This window comes from Poecilia formosa, unplaced genomic scaffold (genome assembly GCF_000485575.1).
Source record: "Poecilia formosa unplaced genomic scaffold, Poecilia_formosa-5.1.2 Scaffold454, whole genome shotgun sequence".
NCBI classification, from domain to species: Eukaryota; Metazoa; Chordata; class Actinopteri; order Cyprinodontiformes; family Poeciliidae; genus Poecilia; species Poecilia formosa.
In genome coordinates, this window is record NW_006800393.1 from 103,468 (window position 1) to 130,764 (window position 27,297).

The 27,297-nt window shown below is 42.0% G+C and overlaps 1 protein-coding gene across 2 annotated transcripts; it reads left to right on the plus strand.

Moving 5' to 3' along the window:
- Positions 1-1,618: 1,618 nt before the first annotated feature.
- Positions 1,619-27,088, plus strand: cyfip2 (cytoplasmic FMR1 interacting protein 2). 2 transcript variants are annotated; one of them, XM_007577774.2, is made up of 30 exons: positions 1,619-1,811; positions 8,461-8,610; positions 8,696-8,785; positions 10,082-10,159; positions 10,649-10,750; positions 11,526-11,707; positions 11,835-11,931; positions 13,671-13,799; positions 14,396-14,500; positions 14,657-14,745; positions 14,905-15,142; positions 15,356-15,508; positions 16,219-16,358; positions 16,478-16,625; positions 16,887-17,040; positions 17,168-17,324; positions 17,412-17,508; positions 17,591-17,667; positions 17,745-17,853; positions 17,929-18,048; positions 18,128-18,327; positions 18,411-18,498; positions 18,597-18,740; positions 18,903-18,993; positions 21,397-21,530; positions 23,581-23,653; positions 23,774-23,868; positions 24,015-24,253; positions 25,480-25,627; positions 26,542-27,088. In XM_007577774.2, exons 2-30 carry the CDS (start codon positions 8,494-8,496, stop codon positions 26,707-26,709), a joined length of 3,762 nt encoding a protein of 1,253 aa, XP_007577836.1. In that variant the 5' UTR covers positions 1,619-1,811; positions 8,461-8,493; the 3' UTR covers positions 26,710-27,088. The 2 variants fall into 2 exon arrangements, with proteins under 2 accessions (XP_007577836.1, XP_007577837.1); XM_007577775.2 differs by having other exon boundaries at positions 21,397-21,527.
- The last annotated feature ends 209 nt before the right edge of the window (positions 27,089-27,297 follow it).

The following is a 27,297-nucleotide window of genomic DNA, read 5'->3' on the forward strand; positions in this document are numbered from 1 at the left end:
GTCACCGAACAGGATTATTTTTGATGAAACATTTGTGAGTTCAGTGCCTAACATTACCTTTGTTTCCGTTATTTTGTGGGTGAATTTTACACAAGGCGCTCTACGGCCAGAAGGAATACATGATCCTTACAGAAAGCTCTCCAGGGCATCTCCTCCCAACGGGACGTGTCCAGAAATGGACATTTTTCTGCCGTCCCGATCAGATGACTCCATTAAAGGAGCCTTTTGCGCTATTTCTTCACCACATGACCTTTATACATCAGTTCTGTGTCTGTAACCACAAAAGGCCAGTTCAGTTCAGCTCTGTTTGTTCCTGTATGGAGAACAGTGACAAGCCTAAATAAACAGCAAGAAAAGAGAACATAGATTGCAACTGAATATTCAGTTTCATTCGTCATGTCAGGCAGGAAATTACTCACTTAACCCATTCACCGCTCTACAGCGTTCGTGGTCATAGCTGGTTCTGTTCTGTGAGTTGCACACAGCGACAATGTGGCCCTGGCATTCAGCAAAAAAAAGAAAGAAAGAAACGCTCAGAGCTTAAAGACTGAAGCAGGAGCAAAACAAAAATGACAAAGGAACCAGATGAAGTAATAAGAGGAAATGTGGAACAGCTGAGGCTAAGGGGTAAAAGTTGGAAACTGAAACGTGCAAGGAACAAAACACAGGAGTAAGCAAAGAAACACGAAGGACTGAAGTGATATTGCGGCACATTAGAGAGAAAAACAAAATCTGTCGAAGGGTTTCTGTTTACTTCTAACAAAATTTTGGACAATGAAATAAAATAAAAGGAATAAGAAATAAAAAGTAAAAGATAAAAGAAGACATTTCTTTCTGCTTCAAAAAGGAGCAGGAAGAAGTTTAAAGTTACCCTATAAATCATCTGTGCATTATGTTTCTGTATAAATAAAATTTTAATATACAATGTTTATTGACACACAATCACCAAACTGCAGCAATATACATTGTATATAATAATACTATGTACATAATCAACATTACAATAAATATGTCATATATTAACTTTATGTGTGAGAAAAATGCACTTTGGATCTGAAGCGCTGTCTCAATCCCAATTTCTCTTTGAAAGAGGAGATGCCTGGTTTGTTTGGGCACTTTTTTTGGATTTACATGTTTATTTTTATTTTCTAATTTTCTTTCTAATTTTCGTAGCCGGCAGAAGGTGAAAGTTATCCCCATTTTAATTGCATCCAACAGAAGACGATCAGAGGGCGTTTGGTATGAGTTAACAGTCAGAAACAAATGTCACTTCTGCTCCAGGTTCCATACAATGTTGACTCAACTTCGGACATCAGTAACACCGTAAAACCTTTAGTGTTAAATCTACTTCTAAATTGAAGTAGGCAACCACAAGCCAAAACCAACTAGAGGAGAGTGTGAACCAGTAAGGGGGGTGCGGGGAGGGAAACGTGTCTTAATTTCCTCTTTAACAAATGTTCAAACAGTCAAACTTTATTTTTTATTTTTTTTATTTTTTAACGCGTTGAAAACAAAATGTTCCCACAAACGAGAGTGAGAACGCGAGATCAGCGTGTCTGAGGGCCCCCCTCATCATCCATCACCCCACTGTGACTGTCCCTTTAAGAATATGCACTTGCAGCCATTTTCTGCTCTTTGTGTGGGGTGGATTAGCAGCGGGGCTGGTACTGAGCGAAACTAGAGCATCAATCGGCACAGAAAACGGAGGAGCAGGAACAGAATCACAAACCCAGGAATCGTCGGCTTGCCGTCGCAGACCGCGACACCGCTCGCCCGCCTGCTCGTCGCCCAGACGGACATGCAATTTTCAGGTACGTGAGAAACGGAGCGATGGATGCAGAGGAAGATGAACGGGGGTTTGCTGGGGATGTGCGCTGGGTAGTGATGATGGCTGGAGACTGGAGTGGCTGTTTTTCAACACCCCCCCCTCCACCACCACCTCCAAACCCCTCTCAGTTCGTATTTGCTTTCTGCTTCTTTCTCGCCGCTTACCGCTCCGTGCACGGAGGGAAAACATTAGACGGATCCCGCAGGCGGAGCGGAGATAGAGACGCGGATTTTTACGGTTACATGAACGGGATCCCTCCTCATCCTCCCACTCTCCTCTCTCTCCGTTAGCCTACATCGGCATCGTAGCTCTCACACTGAGATGGGTGGGGTGAGGAGAGGGTCCCCGTGCAGCAAGTGCACTCATGAATGATGGAGCACGTAAAGGCTAAACGACACCCTCCAGGGCTGGAAACGGCTCGAAGCGTTAAGACCGAGCGAACGGAGTCCCCCGGATGTCTCGATTGCACATTTTCTACTCCCGATCACGTTTTAAATTTGATATCGTTTCATGAATATTGCATGCAGTTGTCCCTCTGGCTTGTTCCCTCCACCCTCCTCCTCCTCCTCCTCTTCCTCGGGTTGATCTCTTCAACCACCAGGCCGTACAATGCAGATGCTTTCAGGGCCATCACACCCGGTGGATAGACGTTCAGGCCTGTGAGCAGACAAGGTTCACCTAGCCTACTTCCGTTTCATATAAACGAGTATGTGAACTCGGCTGCTGCTTTACTTTTTCTTTTTTTGTTTTTTCATCCGTCTGACTGTGAATCTGCCTCTTATGCAAACCCTCCGAGCTGTAAACAAGCTCTGGTGTAAAAAGAAAGGGGCTGCAAATACTTCTAGGCTTATTCTGGTGCATGGAAAAATATAACTGTTTATCTAGAACAAGAAGGGTATTTTTGAGCTCTGTTTAAACAAAAAAAAAAGCCATGTCTAAACATGGCTAGAAACAAACAATACTAAGAATGTTGCTGACACTCATGAGCTTTTCTTATTGATTCCAGTGGGGAAATATTTGGGCGTCATGGCAACACAAACGGGTAAAAAAAAAATAACAAGGAAAGTAGTAAAACACAATACTGAGAACAGCTCAGTATAATTGACATTGCACGTAAAATGACTAACTGTATTAATCGTATTAATAATAATAAAAACTCTAGTGATGGTAAGAATAAAAAACAAAATGTATAATAGCTGGTCAAACAACCAATTAGATTGCAGCGACTCATTCAATTCAGCTGTACAGATGTTAAACTTGATGAGGCTCAAACTGAGCTTAGGAATGTCAAAAAATGGAGATTTAAGTGACTTTAAACGTGTGATGATTGTTAACCCGTCACCCTACGATTCTGTATAGTTGGTATACCAGAATTTGGTGTAAAAAGAAAACAAAAAAAACATGAACGCATAGATTCCTCGTTCTTTGTGTCCATGCTGGCGGCGTAATGGTGCAAAGGACATTTTTTTTTCTGGCATAATTTAGGAGACTTTCTACCCATTCAACATTGTTTAAACGTCACAATCTACCTGAGTGCTTATGCTGGACATATATCTGTCCTCGAGTCACCTGATCTCCATTCCAAGTCCATGTATTTATAAAATAAATTTGCCCCTGAGTCCATATGTTATTTCAGCAGAAACGGGGCTAATTTTTGCATTTTGACTAAAATCAAAATCAGCGTGACTTACATATTTTTTTTGTCTTTAATCTATTATAAGACTACCGTCAAATTATCGTATTTCTATACTCAAAGTCATCATACATGACTGATAACGATTAGTATTAGTGATTTTAGGTAACCTGAGAAGCAAAACGGATAAGTGATATGCCACTGATATGAAAACAATCTAAATAAAAGGGAAGGGGACATGTGTGTGTATATATCATCGGTTGTAGTCGTTCCTGTTCCTATTGCTGCTACTGTAAATATAGCAAGTGGAACAAAAAAAAAAAAAAAAACTTCTGCAAAAATGACTGTGAGGATCAGGTGTTTTAATGTCACCATACCAGTTTTACTAAGTGGACCGTGACGGAAGGTAAGCTTATTCCCGTTACTCAAGTGATGATCGGAAAACGGCAGATCACGACGACCTGGGGACGCAGCTCGTTTTTCCCGTGACAGTGGGGCATGTGAAACACCAGACCAGAGTCCTGTACCTGCTTCCACTCTGCACACCACTCAGATGTTGATGTGATGTGAGGAATCGTTTGCTGGTTTTTCCTTAAATACTCACTTCCTTTCAAGACGATGGGATCACGGTCTGCTTGGCACATGACTGTGTGTGCATATGCAGAGCTAGCCTGGAGGCGAAGCGGGGTATCCCATTAAGGGGAGTGACACTACTGGCACTGACACACTTTCTTCCAGCAAAGCAGATGACTGTCAAATAGCCAACCAGAACATACAGTGGAGTTCCTTTCCCACCCCGACTCGTATTCAGTCTTTTTGTGTGTGTGTGTGTGTGTGTGTGTGTGTGTGTGTGTGTGTGTGTTACTATTTCCTTACACAATATCTTGATATAACCGTGTCAGCTTGTCTGCGGTTGAAGAAATGGTGTTACTTTTACAACACCATTTTAAACATCCATCTAGACGGTGAGATTTCTGGTTAGAAACTCGCTCTTCCCTTTGCCTGCTTTAGCCCTTCCTGCGTGATGCAGGCTGAGTTTTGTTACCAAGAGCCAGGAGGGGAATGAAGGGGCCCTTCTTCTTTTATAGGGATGTACATGCACACTGAGATTCACAGACACTCTAACTATTGAGCACAGTCTGGTATAGGGTGGGAAAGTTTATTCAGCCAAGCCAGGGTCTTAGGCTGTGTCTGTATCCCCAAGCACAGATGGGACTTTGGTATCACCGAGGCCGTTTGTCAGCTGGACAGATAGTGCCTGGAGCTAGTTGGCTGCATGATGCATGCTTTAATTAGTGTAATCTGTGGATAGTTAAATATAACCTTGTAAAGTCTTAAAAAGACACTGACAGTCTCTTTTTGTTTGCGCTAAAGGGGGAGTATTTTGTAAAAACAACCTTTTTGGACTTCACGTTATATCCTCAAAAATACACCTGGAGTCTTGCCTTGATTCTTTCATGCATGTGTGAGAAATCCATTAATCTCCCGTCGCAACCACTCAGCTGTGTAAAAACGCCTGGGTGGGGCCAAGCGCCGTCTTCGAGGACAAAGCTCCTCCTCGGAGCTGCAGTTTTCACGCTACAGAGCAGCCCTCCCCCGTGACTCCCACGCTCGGCTCCTACAGACTAGCCAGCAGCAATTAGCAAACACCCGGTGGAGCTGTGCATCAGCTGAGCTCATCACACAATCTACTTCTCAGTGCAACGCCGATAAGACGGGCTGTCAAAGGGCTCATGGAGGAGCAATGTCCTGAAGGTGGAGTTTTTAAAGAGACGGAGGCCCAATTTCAAGGCGTTAAATCACAAATCTAAATGTCTCTTAATTGATATTTGATAGTCGCACCATCCTTTAGGATGTCAATTCTCACTTCTACAGTGAGATTAGAGACTACCTTCAAAATGTGGGAGGGTGGAATGGCCTGCCCCCGCTCTTGCCCTCAACCCCACTGAACAAGTGTTGATTGATTTGGATGTCGTCCCGCAGCAGTGTGCGACCAAGCTGGTGACCAGCATGAGGAGAAGATCATCCCAAGCTGTTGACGGTCTGTGTAGATCTCCAACAGACCGCAAAGGCATTCGTTTGTGAAATGGATAAACTGTCAATTTGCTCATTCAGACTTTAGTCGTTCGAACCAATAGTCAATAGACCAATAGGACCAAACAGAATAAGCTCGATGGTGATAACCCCGACATCAACTGTGCTCCTTTAAACTATGAAGTCACATTCACACACAGACATGTATTTTGTCTGTGTGTGATAAAAAAAAGATAAAATGAAGACATAGAAGTTTGCTCACATCCCTATAATGTTGGGCCTGATCTTTATGCAGATGAGCGCCTCTGTCCTACTGGTACTTGAGTGACTCAGTCTTCTGGTTTTTTGGCTCTGAACCACGTGGTTTACTTTGGCGTTTTACCCTTTGTGTTTGTGAGGTCTGACAGTTTGACTTGACAGGAAACTCCACCTACCTCCCATTAGCTTCGCTTGCCGATCATTCGCAGACGTGCACATTAAGGGCGCGACCGACAACAACGTGGGCCACAGTGTGATGTAATATTCTCGTTAAGGAACTCATCAAAAGACATTCTTGAATATTTTTCGGGTACTGTAAAAGTTGCTTGTCGGCTGACTTTGATCTTTTTTTTTTCTTTTTTTTTTTCTCTTCCGCTTTTTTTTTTTTGTTTCTTTGTGGTTTACCTCCTGACCCTGTGGCTCTCTTTGTGCCGTCCCCGGCCTTGAATATTAAGCTGATTATCAGCACTGTCTGCTCAGTCAGGCAAAAAAAACAAAAAAACACAGTAACATGTGATAAATGTGGGATGATTGCCAGTATGACAATTTTTGTTGTTGTACTTTGGTTTTGTAGATGCTAAGAGTTAAGTATAGCTGTGTGAAGACATGGTTATATAAGTCAATATTTACTTTAGGTGACAGAAACGCAGCTTGCTAAGGGTTTCAAAAATAAAGAAGAAAAAAAAACCCACATTTGTCAGCGGCTCTGACGAGCTTTGTGCGATGGGTGCGTTCAAATGTCATTCACTGTCAGAGCCTCCCTCGCCTCTGTCAGATTATTGACATTTCCAGTTCCTGGCATTTTAAGAAGGACTTTTTTTGAGCGCGCGAGCCCAACGGGCAGGCAAAAAAAGGAAACGGCGAGGGGCCTCTTCCCCTTTTCTCGCTGCCCCTGCGTGTTTGCCTGGTGTTGCCGTGGAGTCAGCGAGGAAGGGGCGCAGGTGCAGGATGAACAGACAGAGCTGTAGGTCTGTGCAGAGTGTGAACGTCTCACAGAAAGGAAATGAAGCCGTCTAGACATGTCAGGGGGAAATCTTGTGTGACTGAGAAGCGTCGTCTCTGCATATCTTCAGAACGGGGATATTGTTGTCCTTTTGATCCGTCAATCAAATGCCTCCCGTCTCGTTTTAAACAGGTTGAGCAGCGGATGTGCGTTTTTATCTTTGTGTGTTTATAAAGCAATACTTAGAACTGCTGTTAAGTTGGTTTATTTCAGAAGCGCTTGGTGTCAGTAGAGCTTTTCCTTCTTTTTGTACAACGTGCCAGCGAGCACCTCTTATTTGTTTTGCTTATTTTATTTCGTAACCAAACCCCTGAGGTTTCTTGCTCTTGATTTAGATTTTTAATCATTTGCGCTTTTGATAGTCTTCCAAATATAACCTACAATTTTCCCCTTCCTTATCAGAAGGAGGATGAGACGCAGGAAGTGAACTAATCAGTAAACATTGTGGTGAATGAGAGACTTTTGACTGATTTTGATATGGATTCTAAATGGAGACAGGCTGATCAGATTGGCCAGTAGTTTCTGATCTCCACTGTTTACTAGACCTAACAATTATTTTAGCAATCAACCAATCAGCATTTTTTATTTATTTATTTATTTGTGTGTGTGTGTGTGTGTGTGTGTGTGTGTGTGTGTGTATGTGTGTGTGCGCGCGTGCTCCGGAGGTCATGTGATGACATTTCATTGCCAATTTCCCTTATGTCTTTGTGCAATTACAATAAATTAAGTTTAAGTTTGATGATTAATTGATTAATCTGATAAAAAAAAAAATTGGCACGTTCTGCTGAATTTTCATTAAGCCACATAATCCTCCTTTATATGATATTAGAAAGACATTAAATGATGCAAATAAGCAACTCAGTTAAACTTTTAAATAAGAAAATTAACATTCTACTGTCTAAATTGCAACAGCATAGCATTTCTTTAGATTTGTAGCAGCGTATGGAGCTATGTGCACACCTCAACCCTTTTTTGCTTGACTTAACATCAGTGCAGTTAGTCAGTTTAATCCTTTGACTGTTTTTTCTATTAACCAACTAATAACCAAATTGCGAAAGATGATGAATTTGAACCGTTTGAAGCTAAAACTATTCCACTTGTGAAGCTCTTGGTGAAACATCAAGTTTCTTTTTCTGTCTTGAATATAAAATGTATATGTTTTTTGTAGATTTGTGGGCAAATATTTAAAAAAAAATGATTCAACTTGATTTATTAATCAAAATCTACTTTCCTACCCTTTTTCCCATGAGCCATCATTATTTTTTTTTCATATTAGGAGCGCACTGCATGTCATGTGTGAGAGAGTAGTTGCTGTTCAACACTGTTTTACTCAGATTTTAAATTGAAGACCAGCAGATGAGAAATGGCATGTCAAATTGGCCGGAGAATCATGTATTGGAAACTGATTGGTGCGGGTAGCATTACAAAATCACCTCTCTCTGTGTTTTTCCTAGCAAAGGCAGACTCTTACTTTTTGACAATAAAGTCACCAGAGGTTTCAGAGTGTGGAAGTTTGCTTTCTGGTGGGTGGATTTTATCCAGGTTGAATTACAATTTACAACAAAAATTGGACGAGTAAAAAAATCCCGACTGCGACGCGATGCTCCACCTGAAGTCCACCTTGACTTTACGCACTTGCTTTAAAGTACATCTGCTTCCCCAATGCCGTCCGCTCATATACCTACTGCAGTGTTTCCTTCTCAGACCTAGGTGTTGTTTGAGTGACGCCTTGTTACCATGACAACCCACGTGACGTTGGAGGATGCTCTGTCCAACGTGGACCTGCTGGAGGAGCTGCCTCTGCCGGACCAGCAGCCATGCATCGAACCTCCCCCCTCCTCCATCATGTACCAGGTACTCCCCTCGACTAGTTCTCACCGTGATCCTCCTGCTGCTTCATACCGTGTCTAACTCGACTCTGTTGTCTCCTTTTCTGCAGGCTAACTTTGACACCAACTTCGAAGACAGGAATGCCTTTGTGACCGGCATCGCCCGTTACATAGAGCAAGCCACAGTCCACTCCAGCATGGTGAGTTTAAGTGTTCTGCTTCAAAGAGAATAACATAGGGTGTCCACGCAGCCTTAAGAAGTCTGAGATTTATGTGTCTAATGTTTAGGCCTTAAAACGTCTTAAATTCATTAAGAAAATGTATGTTGGCCTTAAATTTGTTAATCACAGGTCCTAAATTTTGTTCTGGTATGACTTTTTTTTTTTTTTTTGTGGGACTTTTCTGTTAGGTAAAAGTTTGAGTTGCACGCAAACATCTTTCTGTGACTCGAAGCGGTTGAGGCTAACGGCAACCAGCTGCTAATATACCCCAGCTAGCTAGCTTTTTTCCCTCAATCGTGGGCACAAAGCTGCATTCACAGTTTTTGTTATGCTTGATTGTAATGCAGGAAGTTCCCCCAACTGTTCCTCAAATTGACAGTTTTTTTCTGACTTAAATTTCATTTAAAGTGGCATTAAAAAGTCTTAAATTTTATTTGTTGAAACCTACAGAGACCCTGTAATAACAAAAACAGGTCCTGACCTGCTGGTAGCCTTATTTCTTTACAAATATTAAAATAACTGTGCTCCACATTTAGTAGTTTCTGTTCCTGTTCACAAAGCCCTCTGTGTAAAAACGGCCTCACGCTCGTAAAGGGAGCCTTGTTTTACGTGAACCGACCATCATTTGGGACGTTTGGCCTCCTTTGCCTCATCCTGTGGCAGAACACACATGCACAAAAACACACAGACGCTCACAGAGACGCACTTCCCACTCACAAGTTGGTGAATCAGTAGTGCAACGGACCGCTAAGGCTCTCTCCCCTCCCTTCCCAATTGCCGAAAGAGTGGGGAACGTGATTTGACTAGCAACGAGGAGAGAAGTGGAGCTTTATTTAACTTCACTTGCTTGATCAGGAAGTGGAAATGAGGTTGAAGACTGTCAGGATGGGAAAACCCACGTATTTTTAAGAGAGGAAGCGATCTAACCCTGTTAAAATATTCATTACGAATGGGAACAAGTGACTCAGCTGATGGGTTTGACATAATGCCAAGTTGCTTGGTAGCTTCGCAGACAAACAGTTAAACGTAGAATCACAAAAAACAACGCATTCAGTCTGGATTTTATGTGATACGCCAACGGGATGTGGTTTATGATCGCACAGCAAATGGGAAAACTTCAGATTTCTATTTAAATAAATAAATAAGAGTATGGATATTTTTGCAAGGCAGTGTAAACAGAGACTTAACAATTTTATTTCATCAGAAGTGACTGTGTAGTTGCTTTGTATTAAATTATATTTGCTCTTTCTTTTTCTTTTTCCTCTGTTTGTGCAGAACGAGATGCTGGAGGAAGGACATGAATACGCAGTGATGCTTTACACCTGGAGAAGCTGTTCCAGAGCCATTCCCCAGGTAAAAAAAGAAAGAAAGTGAGCTCACTTCACACGATGAATCACCAGAACCACAACTGTCTGCAAAAATAAATAACAAAGCACATATTGCTGTGCTCAAAACATTATGAAATCATGTCGGAGAACATGTAACATGGGCGTTCACCTTTCACACTTTACACCATTTGGTGGCTGAATCAGAAACTTAGTTGCCAGCTATGATCCCTGGACTAATCTTAACATATTTTGGAAACCGAGGTTTTGAAAACCGGTGTATTAGCTTCTGTTAAGAAAACACCTCAACACGGTTTACGGATACTTAAAAGATGAAAGACGTTATTAAATTTGAACATGATTGTATTTTAATCACAGGGAATAAAAAAAAACAAATGTAAATGTTTAAATAATGTTCAGTAGAGTATAGTTTTGTTCAGTTTTTAGATTTAAACCTAGCTGCTTACCTGAACTCTGAAGCCCAGCTTGAATAATGGCGCCATCTTGTGTGTGTCAGGTGAAATGCAACGAGCAGCCCAACAGAGTGGAGATCTATGAGAAAACGGTGGAGGTGCTGGAGCCGGAAGTGACCAAGCTCATGAAGTTCATGTACTTCCAGGTGAGTTCATGAGAACATCAGCCTCTGAACATCAGAACAGTGGAGTTGGTGTCGTTAATGATTTAAAGGGAAAGTGTCTCCCAAATGTATCAAAATAGTAATTAAAGAGAGTTCTTTTGAACGGATGTTTTTACAGATTGATCCAGATCAGGGGTGGCCTCACCTTTTTGCAGATTTAAAAAAAAAAAAAAACAGCACACAAGTGTAAGCAGTTGCACACCCAAATAGGGTTTTTATCAACTGCTGGTAGCATCGGTCGTTGCCACCGAACAATAAAACGCGGCATGCCAGAAATGCAATCTGTTCTAGACAAACAGAGCACAGTAATGAAAACTAGATTGTCATAATATTGCATTCCACGCTCTCTGTGACTTTTTAGCCTCTCGGGGATGATCGTCTGTGTTGGACTCTGCTGCAGTTATTAGCATTTAAAGTGTGCATTCAGCAGCGTTGTCAATAAATGGAAAATATTGCTTTCCAAACTGTCCTTGGCAGTATAATTGTTCCGCAGACTGATATTGTGATTATGTTGCATTGTGCAGTCCTTATTTAGAGCTTGATATATTCTTAAAAGTCAATAGACTCTGTGAGTGGCCCTTTTAAGCATCAGCCTGCAGTACTGAACACAGCGCTAACGGAGCTACCGCAGCCGCCGCTGCCGTTTCAAAATAAAAGTGTTATTTTTGGGATGGTGTGCAGAATTAAAACCGAATGCATGTTGAAGTTCAAACTCCCTTTCGGGACGCAGGCTGATTGGTGTCTTGTGTTTTCGCAGCGGAAAGCTATAGAGCGCTTCTGCAGCGAGGTGAAGCGTCTGTGCCACGCCGAGCGGAGGAAAGACTTCGTGTCGGAGGCCTACCTGCTCACGCTGGGGAAATTTATCAACATGTTCGCGGTGCTGGACGAACTCAAGAACATGAAGTGTAGCGTGAAGAACGATCACTCTGCCTACAAACGGTACCGTCTGACGTGTAGCTGCCTTTATGTCAGCCGTGGTTTTCCTTTCGGTTAAACCCCCCCCCCAAAAAAAACAAACAAAAAAAAAACAAAAACACGATGTTGTTCTCTCTTGCTGTGACTTAAGGGCAGCTCAGTTCTTGAGGAAGATGGCCGACCCTCAGTCCATCCAGGAGTCCCAGAACCTCTCCATGTTTTTAGCCAACCACAACAGGATCACTCAGGTTAGTTTATTCATCATCTTCTGGATGTTGCTTTAAAAAAATAAAATAAAATACAACTGTGGTTTTGGTGCAAAAGAAATTTTGTTGTTCAACAAGAACATAAAATTTCACCCAGTATTTTTGGCCTAATGTCTAGTGGAAATATATCACTACACTTTATAAAACAAACAAACAAACAAAAAAAACTTAACTTACAAGACATTTTTCAACAAAATATTGGAGCTTGTTTTAAGTCCAGAATTATTTAATATCAATAAAAAAAGTATTGGATCCACTGGCAGGTATTTTTCTCTTTTAACAATATTTTTTGCCATGTAATAAGTGAAATAATCTCTCAGTGGAACTAGTACTTTTTAAAAAAAAAAAATCAATATTAAGCAATTACTGATTCAAAACGAGCTGCTGTAGCTTGCTGAAAATTTACTTGCAAGTTAATTTTGTCTTATTTCCAGTATGCTAACCTTTTGGACAAAAAAATACTCGGTAACATTTTGTGTTTTTGCAGAAACTTTGGGCCTACAGCGTACTCCGAATGAGGGGGGGAGGGGAGGGAAACAATCTTTATTTAAATCTGTCATAATAATAAACCGTCTGTCTGACCTGCTAAAACTTAAACTTAATAATGTCGAAACCCACTGGCAATAGAAAGCAGATAAAGGAGGACCTCATATTTGTGCTCTGCACGGTAACAGGTCTGAAAATTAAACAGCGCTCCGCAAACCAAGTTATCCTCTGCCTCGAAACTAGAAGGAAGCAGAAAAAAGGTCTGGCGAACCTTCAGGTCCTCGCTCCTGAAGTTTATTATTTAATTCGAAAAGTTCAGGCCAGGAAAAATAAATCTATGTTAAATTAGTTTTTACTTTCCCTCCAGCCACGCTCAGCCGTACAAGAGTGGAAATAAATAGTGTCTGTTGAACAATATTTGGGATTTGGAATAATAATATCTGAATTCAATAAACTTAAGCATCGAATAAAACTTGGAGGCATGCGTAGAAATTTTGGTGAAGTGCTATAGAACATCAATGACCTCGTCAGCTCATCTTTGAGGTCAATGATGGGATGAACGAGGTTGAATGCAAGTAGGACAAGGGCAGGTCATTTATAGTTTGCTGGAAATGCAGATTCAGAAACTTCAAAATCATTCGAGAAGCCATGACAAAGTGGTACATGGGGCCCCCAGGTATCGACACGTGAACAAACACGGGTCCCTAAAAACGTTCGGGGTTTGATGAATGTCAAAACGGCAAAAGAAGGCTTAGGGTTGTGTTGCCACTCTGGGAAAGGGGAAATCTTTGACTAGGTGAGGGAAGAACAGATGGATATCTAAAAGTTTAAAAACAGCCACCTTCTGTAAGGAAACACAAAATGTATTTTAGATCTCAACTTCGCCTGAAACAAAAAAAAAATGATATAATTCGCTAAGAGGTTCATATTTATGAGTTACTTTTCATTCTGTCCACTGGTGCCATTATGGACATATTTGACTGTGGACTGACCTCTAAAACAGCAGGACTTGCAAAACGATGCAGTGATGTCACAGAGGTCGTTTAAAGGCTCCCCGAAATGAGAAACGCATCAACTTTTTGTGCATTTTTCTCGTTCCCCTTTGAGTTCAATAAAATTCTTCTGCATAAGAAAAATAAATACCTGTTCTGGGAATTAGCCGTTGTTTTAGCATCTGAAGCCTTTTCTGCTGTTTTTTTTTAAAATTTTTTTTATTTATTTTTTCCCCCCCATAGTGCCTGCACCAACAGCTGGAGGTGATTCCAGGTTACGAGGAGCTTCTGGCCGACATCGTCAACATCTGCGTGGACTATTACGAAAACAAAATGTATTTGACGCCCAGTGAGAAACACATGCTGCTAAAGGTACTTCTTCATCTGCTTCCAACTGGGGCTGCAACTCACCGCTATTGTAGTTCATTGACTATTATTATCGATTATTCTTTCAATTGTTTTGACGGTTAATCGGATGAAAAGAAAACGCGGCACATTTTGCACATTTTCCCACATTTTCCAGCTCAGCCCTTTCTGCTCGACTTAACAAGCATACGGCTAATCTGATTTTTTTTTTTTTGAATATTGCCATTTTTTTTAAATAATTGGATATCAAAAGATGCTTAATAGGAGATTTTTTTCTTTGTTTTACTGGATTTGAATAGGTTGGAGCTAAAACTGCCACCTGAGGATTTCTTTTTATTCTAAATGCAAGATATATGCGTCTTGTGCAGTTTTGACTTAATTACTGCTCTTAATTGCAGCCTGTTTTTCAGTCTACAGACTCCAGTAAATAATTTATCTATTACTAAATTAGTTGACAATTATTTCAATAATTGATTGATCCAATTAATTATTTCAGCCCTGTTTCGAACCTGTAACAAACATAATGAAACCATCTAATCTCAAGCCTTCTGAGGATTTTTTTTTTTTGCATTTTCAACACATCTCTTCCTAATGTTTGCCAGGTCATGGGTTTTGGCCTCTACCTGATGGACGGGAACGTCAGTAATATCTACAAATTAGATGCCAAAAAGAGGATCAACCTGAGCAAGATCGACAAGTTCTTCAAAGTAAGAATGCTTGGTGTTTTTTTTCTTTTTTTTTTTTTTTTTTTTTTTTTTTTTTTCTTTTTTTTTTTTCTTTTGTTTAGCTCGTCTGAGATGCAGAAACGTGTCCAAATGTCTGTGTGGCAGAGGGTAAGATGTTCACTTGATGTGTTTACTCAGCTTCAAGTCGTGCCTCTGTTTGGAGACATGCAGATCGAGTTGTCACGCTACATAGAGACGAGCGCTCACTACGAAGAAAACAAGTCCAGGTAAGACCGCACCGCCGACCAAACGAGACAAAAGTTGCAGCTTCCCATCGGCCTCGTTCAAAAATCCCATCTGCTCTCGCTTTTCCTGAACCTCCCCCTCCCCACCCCCTACACACACACACACACACACACACACACACTTGCGCGCCCCGTGCCCAGGTGGACGTGCACCCAGAGCAGCATCTCGCCGCAGTACAACCTGTGCGAGCAGATGGTGCAGATCAGGGACGACCACATCCGCTTCATCTCGGAGCTGGCACGCTACAGCAACAGCGAGGTGGTGACGGGCTCGGGCCTGGACAGCCAGAAGTCGGACGAGGAGTACAGGGAGCTGTTCGACCTGGCTCTGAGGGGCCTGCAGCTGCTGTCCAAGTGGAGCACGCACGTCATGGAAGTCGTGAGTGAAGAACCAGGAGGGTGGTGGGTGGGGGGGAGAGGATCGATGGCGTGTTCCGCTGCGAGAATCACTTTTTTTTTTTTTTTTTTTTTTATTTACCCAAATGTCGATATGTGTGGATTTTGAGATGTTAGCTTCGTTTTGGTGTTTTGTTTTTTTTTTTTACCATTGATCTTTCCAGCTTTGACAAAAACACGGTTTTGTCTCCCGCAGTACTCCTGGAAGCTGGTGCATCCCACGGACAAGTTCTGCAACAAGGACTGTCCCGGCACGGCGGAGGAGTACGAGCGAGCCACGCGCTACAACTACACCAGCGAGGAGAAGTTTGCCCTGGTCGAGGTTATCGCCATGATCAAAGGGCTGCAGGTAAATGTTTGGAAATCATATCTGTAAGCCAGTCAGGGGTTTGCAACCTGCAGTTCAGGAGACACAACTGGCTCTTTGGACCTTCTGCAGCTTAGAACTGAAAAACTAAAAATGATGAAGAAAAGATTTAAAAATAGATCTCATAACACATGCATGTTTTTGCTATTTTCCCCCCCCGTGGAATAAATGCATTTAATTTCTATAACAGACCAACACTATAAGCCCCAGTCATTTTTCTTTAGACCTATTTTTCTTGCTGGAAACTATGCAACTATCAACAACACAAGAAAAATGTAGCCATCAAAAATAAGAAAATGTAGCCATCATCTTTTTGAGAAAGTTTTCAGTTTTTCTTTATACGTAAGGAAAAAACATATAAAGGGATCTGGCCCTTTTTAAACCAGATCCCTGCTATAAAAAGCGTCTTGCGAAACCATTCATCCCCATTGAATGTTTTTACAATTTGTTGAGTTGCAACCACAAAGCAACCCGTTTTACTGGGAGCTTTTTTGCGATGCGCTGTCTTTCAAGGCATACAAACAAAAATATTACTAAAAAAACATTTTTGTTTGTCCTCTCTGAGTAGATCTTTCGTAAAAACCAGCTGTCACATACAAGCTAATTTCACACACAAACAGCTGGTATTCTGCATATTTCAGTTTAATTCTTAATTAAAAACAAAGCATTACTCTGTGTCTTGTACCGTGCAGGTTCTGATGGGTCGCATGGAGTCCGTCTTCAACCAGGCCATCAGGAACACAATCTACGCGGCTCTGCAGGACTTCGCTCAGGTCACCCTCAGGGAGCCTCTGCGCCAGGCCGTACGCAAGAAGAAGAATGTTCTCATCAGGTTCCTGAAAAACGACAACATCAATACCTCTTCTAATGTCGCCGAACAATAATTCAGCAAAGAAACCGTCCTACCTGCACCAATTCCTTTTTTAAATTTTTTTTTCCTCTTCTCCGTAGTGTCCTGCAGGCCATTCGAAAGACTGTCTGTGACTGGGAGGGAGGAAGAGAGCCTCCAAACGACCCCTGCCTGAGGGGAGAGAAAGACCCAAAGGGAGGTTTTGACATCAAGGTGCCTCGTCGAGCAGTGGGACCCTCCAGTACACAGGTAAAGAAGATTCGTCCCTATTAATTTATTTGGAACGTCTTTATCTGCTGGCTCTACCCTGCGATGAGACAAAGTATTCTCAAAAGATCAGTAGGATGTAGGATGTCACTTGCTAGATTATTCTTGGCCCAATTTGGGAATTCCTCAAAGAACTGCATGGCAGAAGACAAAACGAGCTTTTTCTCTAAATCAAGAGGGAAAAAAAACATAGTTGGACATATTTTTAAAAAATGTGTGTTTATTTATTTTAATTTTTTGCAGCTCTACATGGTACGCACCATGCTGGAGTCATTAATAGCTGACAAGAGTGGATCTAAGAAAACTCTTCGCAGCAGCCTTGACGGACCCATCGTGGTGGCCATAGAGGACTTCCACAAGCATTCCTTCTTCTTCACACACCTGCTGAACTTCAGCGGTGAGTTAAAGCACAGTATGGACATTATTTCAGGTCATATATTCTTTTATATTTTTGACAAAGTTCCCGCCAAAAGTTTTTTTTTTTTCGGCCAACATTTAGTAACCCCTCTCTGTTCTGTCGTCAGAGGCCCTGCAGCAGTGCTGCGACCTCTCCCAGCTGTGGTTCAGGGAGTTCTTCCTGGAGCTCACCATGGGCCGCAGAATCCAGTTCCCCATCGAGATGTCCATGCCCTGGATCCTGACCGACCACATCCTGGAGACCAAGGAGCCCTCCATGATGGAGTAAGACGAGCTCACTGTTGCACTCAGCCTCAGCCTGTCCTTTGGAAGTGAGCCGGTAATAACAACTTCAACTCCTTCCTCTTCTAGATACGTTCTGTATCCTCTGGACTTGTACAATGACAGTGGCTACTACGCTCTGACCAAGTTCAAGAAGCAGTTCCTGTACGACGAAATCGAAGCTGAGGTAAGGGACAACGGCAAAAAGAGCTAAATCCAGACAAGTCGGTCAAGACTCCAAAAGTTCACTGACTGTTGCCTCTTCTTAGGTAAACCTCTGCTTTGATCAGTTTGTGTACAAGTTGGCAGACCAGATATTTGCCTACTACAAAGCAATGGCCGGAAGGTATTATCAACAGCACTTCCTAAAGATCCGACAATCTTTGTAGGCTTCCCCTAAATACATTTAGGTCTTCTCCACAGTGTCCTCCTAGACAAGCGCTTCAGGGCAGAGTGTAAAAACTACGGCGTCATCATTCCGTACCCGCCGTCGAACCGCTACGAGACACTGCTCAAGCAGAGACACGTGCAGGTACACGGAAAACCAAAGATGCGTTGCTCTCACGTCGGTGGACCCGATTTACCGGTTTGACTGTGCATCTTTCAGCTTTTGGGTCGATCGATTGATCTGAACCGCCTGATCACCCAGAGGATCTCAGCCGCCATGTACAAGTCGCTAGACCATGCCATCAGCCGCTTTGAGAGTGAGGACCTCACATCCATAGTGGTAAGAACGCTGAGAGAAGTTTGCTCGTTGCTCCTCTTGCATCATGCCTTCTCACGCCGCTCCCGTAACACCTGGCCAGGAGTTGGAGTGGCTGCTGGAGATCAACAGGCTGACCCACCGGTTGCTGTCCAAGCACATGACCCTGGACAGCTTCGACGCCATGTTCCGCGAGGCCAACCACAACGTTTCGGCCCCCTACGGACGAATCACGCTCCACGTCTTCTGGGAGCTCAACTTTGATTTCCTCCCGAACTACTGCTACAACGGATCCACGAACCGGTCGGTTTACTCGTAGATCTCTTCAGATTTCTTATTGGCTTCCACCTCTCGGTGTTTAACTTTTTTTCCCCCTCTCCTCTCAGCTTTGTACGCACAGCTATTCCCTTCACCCAGGAGCCTCAAAGAGACAAGCCAGCCAATGTGCAGCCTTATTACCTGTATGGGTCCAAGGTAGGTTGACGTTCCGTTTTGTTTTGGCTGCGTTTAGAAGAAATTAGCTGAGACTTACATTGTCTTTTGTCTCTCTCTTTCTTTGCTTTTTTCCTCAGCCTCTGAACATTGCCTACTCCCACATATACAGCTCCTATAGAAACTTTGTCGGCCCGCCTCATTTTAAGACCATCTGCCGCCTCCTTGGTTACCAAGGCATCGCTGTGGTGATGGAGGAGCTACTCAAGATTGTCAAAAGCCTGGTATTTTATCTTAATTGGGTTTTTTTTTCTCCACACTTACAAACACATCTCTTCCCCCTCAATGTTCTGGGTTCTAAAACTTCTTACTCTCTTTTCTTTCTGTGCACTCTCTCCATTCGTTTGCCTGACGTCGTCTATAAATCTCCTCTTGTCACTTTGCAGTTACAGGGCACCATCCTGCAATATGTAAAAACTTTGATAGAAGTCATGCCCAAGATCTGCCGTCTGCCACGCCATGAGTACGGCTCCCCAGGTGAGCTGAATTAGCTGCAGCCAGTGGGGCGGTTTTTGATGAGGGCGATGTGGCTCGCCGTCCAGGGCACCACCCCATCAGGGGGAGGCGTGTGCGCTTGCTTGTCAACAGGGAGTGGGACTCTGTATCGTCACAGACACAACTTCAGTTTTATGAAAACTTTCTTAAACAGATTGTTTGCGGCGGACAATTACAAAAATAAAAAAAAAAGAAAAAGAAAGTTTTATCCTTAGTTTCTTTCCACAGCAAAATTGAATAATTTGTTACATAACTACAACTTTGCACACCCGCAAGTATTCCCAAGTGTCAGAGGTAAACAAACTTCAAATAAGCAATGAAAACGGGACGCTTTAAAGCTTTATAAATCTAATGCATGGTTTTCTTGTGAAACGTGTGGCCAGTGAATGGAAGCAGCTGAAAGTCTTAATTTTCTACATATATAATAAGGTGGTTTACTGTTGATAGTTAAATTGTATAATTGTAATAGCGTAGTTATCAAACGTTTATTCCAAAGACACATGCTACTTGAACCCTATAAGGCTGTATTGTCGTCTCACTCCAACTTGTTTAGCTGTTAAACGCCACTGCAGCTAACGCTACACATATAGCAGATGATGATAGGTAAAACACTCCTGCTGCCGTCAGACGCTCTCTTGTTCACTCATGGTGTCTCATTGTCTCGGCCACCTACTTTTGCGTAACCAACATCCACAGCTACCTTGACGGTTTGGCTGCTGACGTCTCGAGAGCTAGCCGCCCCTCCCAGTGACTGCATTATGATACGTCATCACCACACATGCGGACATCATCCAGGATGTCCCGACAAAACCCAGAACAATGTCTCTGTGCTACTCTGATTTTGTAAAGACCCAAGGCCTGCCTCTAAAGTTCAAAGTGTCAGGTGAATTCACTTTGAAACCTGCTTTTACAGACAGAAAAGGTTGATTGTGATCTAATCTAAATATAAGGATTTGGCCCCAAAGTATGACAGAATTTGCTGTTCAGGTGATACTCTCGTGAGACTTGGTCGCAACTTTGACAAAACATAACATCCATTGGAGTAAAAATGAATTTAGTCTTATTTGTTCAGCACAAAACCATATGCTCACTAAGAATGTGTTACTCAACATCTCCTGGTGTTACCTCTCAGTATTATTCCTGACCTGCTTCCATGTCTTTATCCAGACTTATAGTGCAGATGTCAGTCAGATGGGATTATCCGTACAAGGATTTAGTAATCTGTAGATTACTGATGTTCCTTACCTTGAGCTTCTGAACTTGAACTTACCTCTCTAAATGTGGGTCAGAACAGCCATACGAACCGGTTGACATCACCCCGATTTAACCCAGAAATACCTGATTAACAGCCGGCTGGTGAGGTTACATTACACACATCATGATTAGAAACCTTACAGTGTCGAGTAATATATGGCGCTGCAAAAAAAATCCCAAAAACATATTTTGCCCCTTAGATATTTCTTCTATTTTTCTCTTTTAGTCCCACTTCAATATTTCAGACGAAAATAAATAACGGAGACAAAGATAAATGGACCAAATTCAAAATGCAGTTTTTCAGTGGTGATTTCAGTTAAGAGAGAAAAAAAAAGTTTTCAAACAAAACCTGAAATGATCTTTAATTAGTCATAGGTTTTGATTTGGATCTGCAGGATCAACACGTCTGTTAAATAGAGCCAGCCTATAACATGAAGTAGGTTAAAAGACTTGAAAAGAAAATCAATTCGCTACAACTTGATGCATAAAAAATAAAAATAAAAATTCAGCAAGAGATGAATAACAAAGTAATTGAAGTATATATAATTTTGGAAGAAGTTTTGAAGCGATTTGTAAGGCTTTGGGTATACAACACACCAAAAGTGCCACAAGTTGGACAAAAGCATAGATGAGTGAAGAGCCGTCTCAGTCTGGTAACTCATCCAGGATGTCCCGAAGGAACCCAGAACAATGTCTCTGTTCAGATCAGAGTTCATGATTTGACATTAGGAAAAAGAAATGAACAAACTGGCCATATGTGGGATGGAATCAGAGACAATTTAAAGAGCTGACTAGAAATCTTTCACAACGATATGAAAGACTCTTTTCTAAGGTGTCGCAAATCCTTCATGTCAGTTGTTACCGCCGAGTGTGGCACGACCGGGGATGGGGGTTTTTGAGGTAATTTCTTTTTCGCTCGTTTGTAATAAGTATAGAGATTGTTTTTTTGTTTTGTTTTTTTGATTTTGCAGTTTTCTGTCTATTAACATATTTGATAAACTTATCTAAAAAGAAATGTCGGTGTGACAGTAAGGCAAAAAAACAAACCAAAAAAAAGAAATGTAATACCTCTGTTAATTCTGATTTCCTAAAGGTTTCGTGAATTTATTTTCTCTCTCCTGCCATTTCAAGGCATCCTGGAGTTCTTCCACCACCAGCTCAAGGACATCATTGAATACGCCGAGCTGAAGACGGACGTCTTCCAGAGCTTGAGGGAGGTCGGGAACGCCATCCTCTTCTGCCTGCTCATCGAGCAAGCTCTGGTGAGGCCTTTCCGCCGCCGTCTCCCTCTAGCTAATCTGCTGTAAAGTCTTCCTCGCCTTCTCTCCCCGACCCTTCTTGTGATTACCTGCGCCGGGCGCCTGGAGGTTTCTGCTCAGTTTATAGCCTCGACTGTCTCCGTGTAAATCAAACGATGCGATCGAAAACTGTCAGGCTTGTGGGTGTGTTTAGTGTTTGATCTTTGATGATGTTTTTTTTTTTTTTGTCTTAAACACAACTCTATTTTTCATTACACGCTGGCAACTACTGCAGGTGGTAAGGATTTAGATTTTGTTGATATTAAAATAACATAGAGACCATTTTTGTTTATTTATTTTTTTTAATCACTTATTATTTTTTAACATATTAATGAATTAATTTGATTCATTTTATTGCACATATACAACTTCCATCTCCAATCAGCCATGGAAAAAAAAAAGGACTGAGATTTTCATAATCTACGACAAAGTGAAAATGTTTAGGGCATGCATCACGACCTTGTTTGTCCTTGCAAACGGGCTTATAATCACAAAACTTAAAATCTCAATGTCTTTGTCTTCCATGGAGGAGGTGACTCCATTCTTCTGGCTGGTTGTTGACTCAGACTTGTGTTTTAATTCTTTGGTTTTATTTCCGAATTACCTTAAGTTTGACTCCTTTCATGCCTTGTTACTCATGTTTTTCTCAGTATGATTTCACCATTTCTGTGTGACTGCACTGACTCAGTGTGTGTGTGTGTGTGTGTGTGTGTGTGTTGCTTTGGATCACATCCGAGCGAGTCGGTTTGTTTGTGTGGGTGTCTGATTCTCATTGTTGCATGACTCTCGTCTCATCCGCTACAAGATGTCACTTTGTCGCATTTAGTTTAATTGCCGTCACTAACAATCACCTTCACTTTAGTGTTGTCGCATAACCTCACATCGAGTATCACAATAAATCATTCTATATTCATTTAGTGGTTAAAAATTGCAGCTTTTTAGGGTGTTTTCAGTATAGACTCGGTTTGACCGAGGAACAAAATTGCAACGGGTGTTAAATTTTCAGCTGGTGCGGTTCGGTTTCGCACCGCACTGTGTCAAATGAGCTGAACCAATTGAAAAACCTGTTCACCCTCTCGCCTGTGGTGGCGCTGTCCCAAGAACCACTACAAAAAAAAAAACAACAACAAAAAAACAACAACATAAAAACCTCTGAGCAAGACACTGAGCACAACACCAAAAAGTATTTATTTATTTATTTTTTACAAAATGACCTGTGCCACAAATATTGGCACCCCTGCTATCAAATGTGTACGAGTCTACTTTTGCCAAAACCGGAAACAAACAATAAGCAGAAAGTGGACAATAGCACAGGGCATTTACGGGTAAATACAACCAAAATAAACGCGAGAGCCTGGCGCTAGCTGGAATCATAGGCTGTGGTCTTTTGCTAAAGACCGCAAAGAAATCCCAATACCTCTAAAATATGACGCCGCTACATTTTTGTTTCCATCTTGTGAAGAGGGAAGTTGCGCTCATGTCGTCTTTAGAGGTTTTCATGTCATTTTTGTCAGCAGTTCCTCTTGTAGCGCCACCGCAGGCGAGATGGAGGCCGAAAGCAAATTGCACCAGTTTGAACGTATAGTAAATGTTTCAATGTTGGTCCCCAATCAAAACGAGTCTGCCGTTCTGAAAACGCCCTTAGTCTCTTATGGCCTTTCACAAAGATAAAACTAGAGAAGAGCAATTTGGACTTGCAATTCTGTCTGCATGTTTTCAATAAAAAGTATTTCAAGAAAATAATCAGTCATTTTGGCATTACATCGGTCACTGCACAGAGATACAAACTCGTAATTCTCTAAAAATAAAGCATACACATTATCAAATAGCCTGACTGCAGAGACATGAGTTATTGAAAAAAAAATGTCCACATGTAGTATATATTAATAACTTAGTTAAACTAAAATACATTAAAAAAAAAGTTGGCTGTCTGGATGCAGGGTAAGGCTGTCAGTAAAGCAAAGTGAGTTTAATTTGTGGCTTAAAAGTTTCCCTTGACATTTTGCTTGACCCTTAGTCCCAGGAGGAAGTGTGTGACCTGCTTCATGCCGCCCCCTTCCAGAACATTCTTCCCAGAGTCTACATCAAAGGTAGACTGAACTTCGGATGGCTCACGGTTTCCAAATTTTGGGAGATTACTCCTGCAGTGTGTGGCTGCCCACTCGGAGCTCTGCTGGTTCTGTAACTGTCCGGTTCTCTGTGACACGCAGAGGGAGAGCGACTGGAGGTGAGGATGAAGAGGCTGGAAGCGAAGTACGCGCCTCTCCACCTTGTGCCTCTCATCGAGAGGCTGGGAACTCCACAGGTCAGTGTAATCCCTTTATGGCTGCGCTGAAACTAAATAAGTTTTATCTATCTATTTTTTTTTCTACAAATATGTGAATTTCCATCCATTTTTTAGAAATAAAAAACCCAAAACAAAAAACGTGTTCTTCTCTTTTTAAACTCCAGCAAATAGCCATCGCGAGGGAGGGGGACCTGCTGACCAAAGAGCGCCTCTGCTGCGGCCTCTCCATGTTCGAGGTCATCCTGACGCGCATTCGCAGCTTCCTGCAGGACGCCGTGTGGCGCGGGCCCCCGCCCACCAACGGCGTGATGCACGTGGACGAGTGCATGGAGTTCCATCGCCTGTGGAGCGCCATGCAGTTCGTCTACTGCATCCCCGTCGGCACGCACGAGTTCACAGCGGAGTGAGTAGCATCTGGCCGACAGCTGCGCGGCACTTTGAAGAGTTTTGCTTCCAGGTGGGAGCTGTCAGGAGCGCAAGCTGCTAATTGTGATAATGTGAAGGAACTTTTAACGGTAGAAGTTGTTGCAATAAAGAGTAAGGGCCTGGTTTTTCACGCTGACATGGCAGTCGGCCTGCTGTTTGTACACAAAGTAGGAGCAGAGGTCCAGACAACATCTTCTGTTTGGAAGAAAAGGCTCTGATAATAGTGTCTACATAAATTGTTTAAAATCTATATTACTTTTTTTTTTATTACATTTTTTTTTTATTACATTTAATTACATTTGTTTTTCTTTTTCATGATATGTCTTGATATAATTCTTCAGTTAGATTTTAGCTGGATATCTTCATTGCTCCAGAAGTGGGATTTCTTTTTAACAAGCTGTCTTCTTGCTCCGCCAAATCCTGTGACGGTTACAACAACATCTTGTCTCTAAAAAAAAGAAAGCACACTTGTATTTTTTTAAAGATGTAAAAAAAAAAAACTTAAATTTATAATAAGTTAACCTGGAACTTTTAAACCCAACTATGTTAGCTGTGAAGCAGTGTGCTGCTGTATGTTGAGAGAACATGCTTCTGCTATACGATTAAGAATGTAACACTTTTTTGCTTAGCTTTATAAAACCGAGGTGGTCCGAAGAAGCTTTTTGCATGGCACTCATTAACTCAGACTAATAGTCTAAGCACTGGTATGTTGCTCTGTAATCTAAATGATGCCAGACATCCTTAACTACTGCGATTAAAATGTCTGTCCTTGTACAAAGAGCTCCAACTCCCCAGATGGTGAGCTACTATAACAAACCATCTGGCGTGCCAGGTTAGGAAGACGGGTCTCAGGCTGTGCTGAGAATGAGTGTTTTTAGAGCCGCTTTTGTTTTTGATGCATTTTTCCTCCTTCTTTCCTTCAGTTATGTGCTTTCTTTGGTCGGTTTTGTCAGATAGAGAAAGTAAAGTACTGACTGATGCGCATCAGAGAGCGGATCAGCCCGAGGCGAGCGGATGTGTTCAAACAGGCCTTCGAAAATCCGTTCAGACCGGTCAATGCAGAAATGCCGGCGAAATATTTTTATTCATAGGCCACTGTCAGGCTCAGAGGCGAGATACTGTTAACACGGTTTGCACCCACTCGGGGTCGCACTGGTTTGCGGAAAACTCATCTTGTGTTTTGCGTGTGCCTTTCCCTTGCAGGCAGTGCTTCGGGGACGGGCTGAACTGGGCGGGCTGCGCCATCATTGTGCTGCTCGGACAGCAGCGCCGCTTTGACCTCTTCGACTTCTGCTACCACCTGCTCAAAGTCCAGAGGCAGGACGGCAAAGACGAGATCATCAAGAATGTGGTGAGTGCGCGCCGTCCACGGCGTTGGAGGGGGGCATGGAAATGCACACTGTACTTTTCAGATTTTTATTAGTTGGAATTTTTTTTATATCATGTGTCCTGTACCATTCTCTTCACTATTATTCTCCTCATAGTTGTGATGTATCACGTAAAATTGCAAACAGAAAATAAAATTCCCCGCCTTGTAACTATCTCTGGGGTTTGCAAATCATTAAACCACCAAAGAGTGATTTTAGCTGCCTGGGATTCCTACTTAATAGCTGTGTTATAAATTATGCTGTATTATAAAAGAAAAACAGTGAGAATGTTTTTTTTTTTTTTCTTGTCTTAATGTTGGTAACCTTCAGCTTTTTTATAATAACAACAGAGAAGACGTGCAAGAGATCAGCATCTTAGTAACACGTAGGCAAATGTTCTTAACTTCCTTCACATTAGCTTTAGCATCTTACATTAGCGATTAGCGCTGCTGGCATTACATCGCCGTCAGTCTCCACGTGTCTACAGATACTTACCTTAATTTTGTTTCCAAGGCTGCCAGAATTTCCAAATCTAGCCTGAACCGCTCAGAACATAAAAAGAGCAACTTTTACAGCCTTCCTGTTACTTGATCAAAGTATTGCTCTCTCTCTCACCCTCTTGAAGCCTGACTTATAGCTTGACATGTCTGAGGAAATGCAGTTTTACTTTTAAAAAACTTATTTCATCTCTGCGTTTCCTCTGACTTCATATTTAAACACCTAGCGAATTCTCAAAAACATTTAACTTGGATTGTAAAAAAAGAAGATATGTAGTTTTTGAAAATCCTCCAATTTTCCCCCATTATTAGTGACGAAAAGCAAAAAAAAAATTCCAAGGGATATAAAAATGCTTTATTAATCAAGACCACCACTTGTGCTTCATTGTTTTCCTCTGCAGCCACTGAAGAAGATGGCAGACCGCATCAGAAAGTACCAGATCCTCAACAATGAGATATTCGCCATCCTCAACAAGTACATGAAGGCGGTGGAGACGGACAGCTCCACTGTGGAACACGTTCGCTGTTTCCAGCCCCCTATACACCAGTCCCTAGCTACCACCTGTTGAAAAGGAAGAGCCTTGAAAAGATAGTGCACACACAGACATACTCTAAAAACATACTCTCTCGCATACGCACCGACACACACGCATACATTCCCTCGTTTAGCTGTGATGCTAATCTCTGCCTCGCCGCAGCAGCTTTAAGAATCCACTGGCAAATCCATCTCAGTTTAAGTTACAATGCGACTGTCTTTACGTGCTGAGGTGAAGTGGACCAGAGCAGAGGTTGAACTGTACATTCGCATCTTTTTAATTTTTTTTATTTAATTTTAGGTTCATTTTTTTTGCGTGGCTCTCGCTCTCGGATTCATGCATGCCTTCTGTTATTTCAGCTGCTGAGTTTTGCATTGGACCACCGACGTATTGGATGGATTAAAGTAAAAAANTACAACACACCAAAAGTGCCACAAGTTGGACAAAAGCATAGATGAGTGAAGAGCCGTCTCAGTCTGGTAACTCATCCAGGATGTCCCGAAGGAACCCAGAACAATGTCTCTGTTCAGATCAGAGTTCATGATTTGACATTAGGAAAAAGAAATGAACAAACTGGCCATATGTGGGATGGAATCAGAGACAATTTAAAGAGCTGACTAG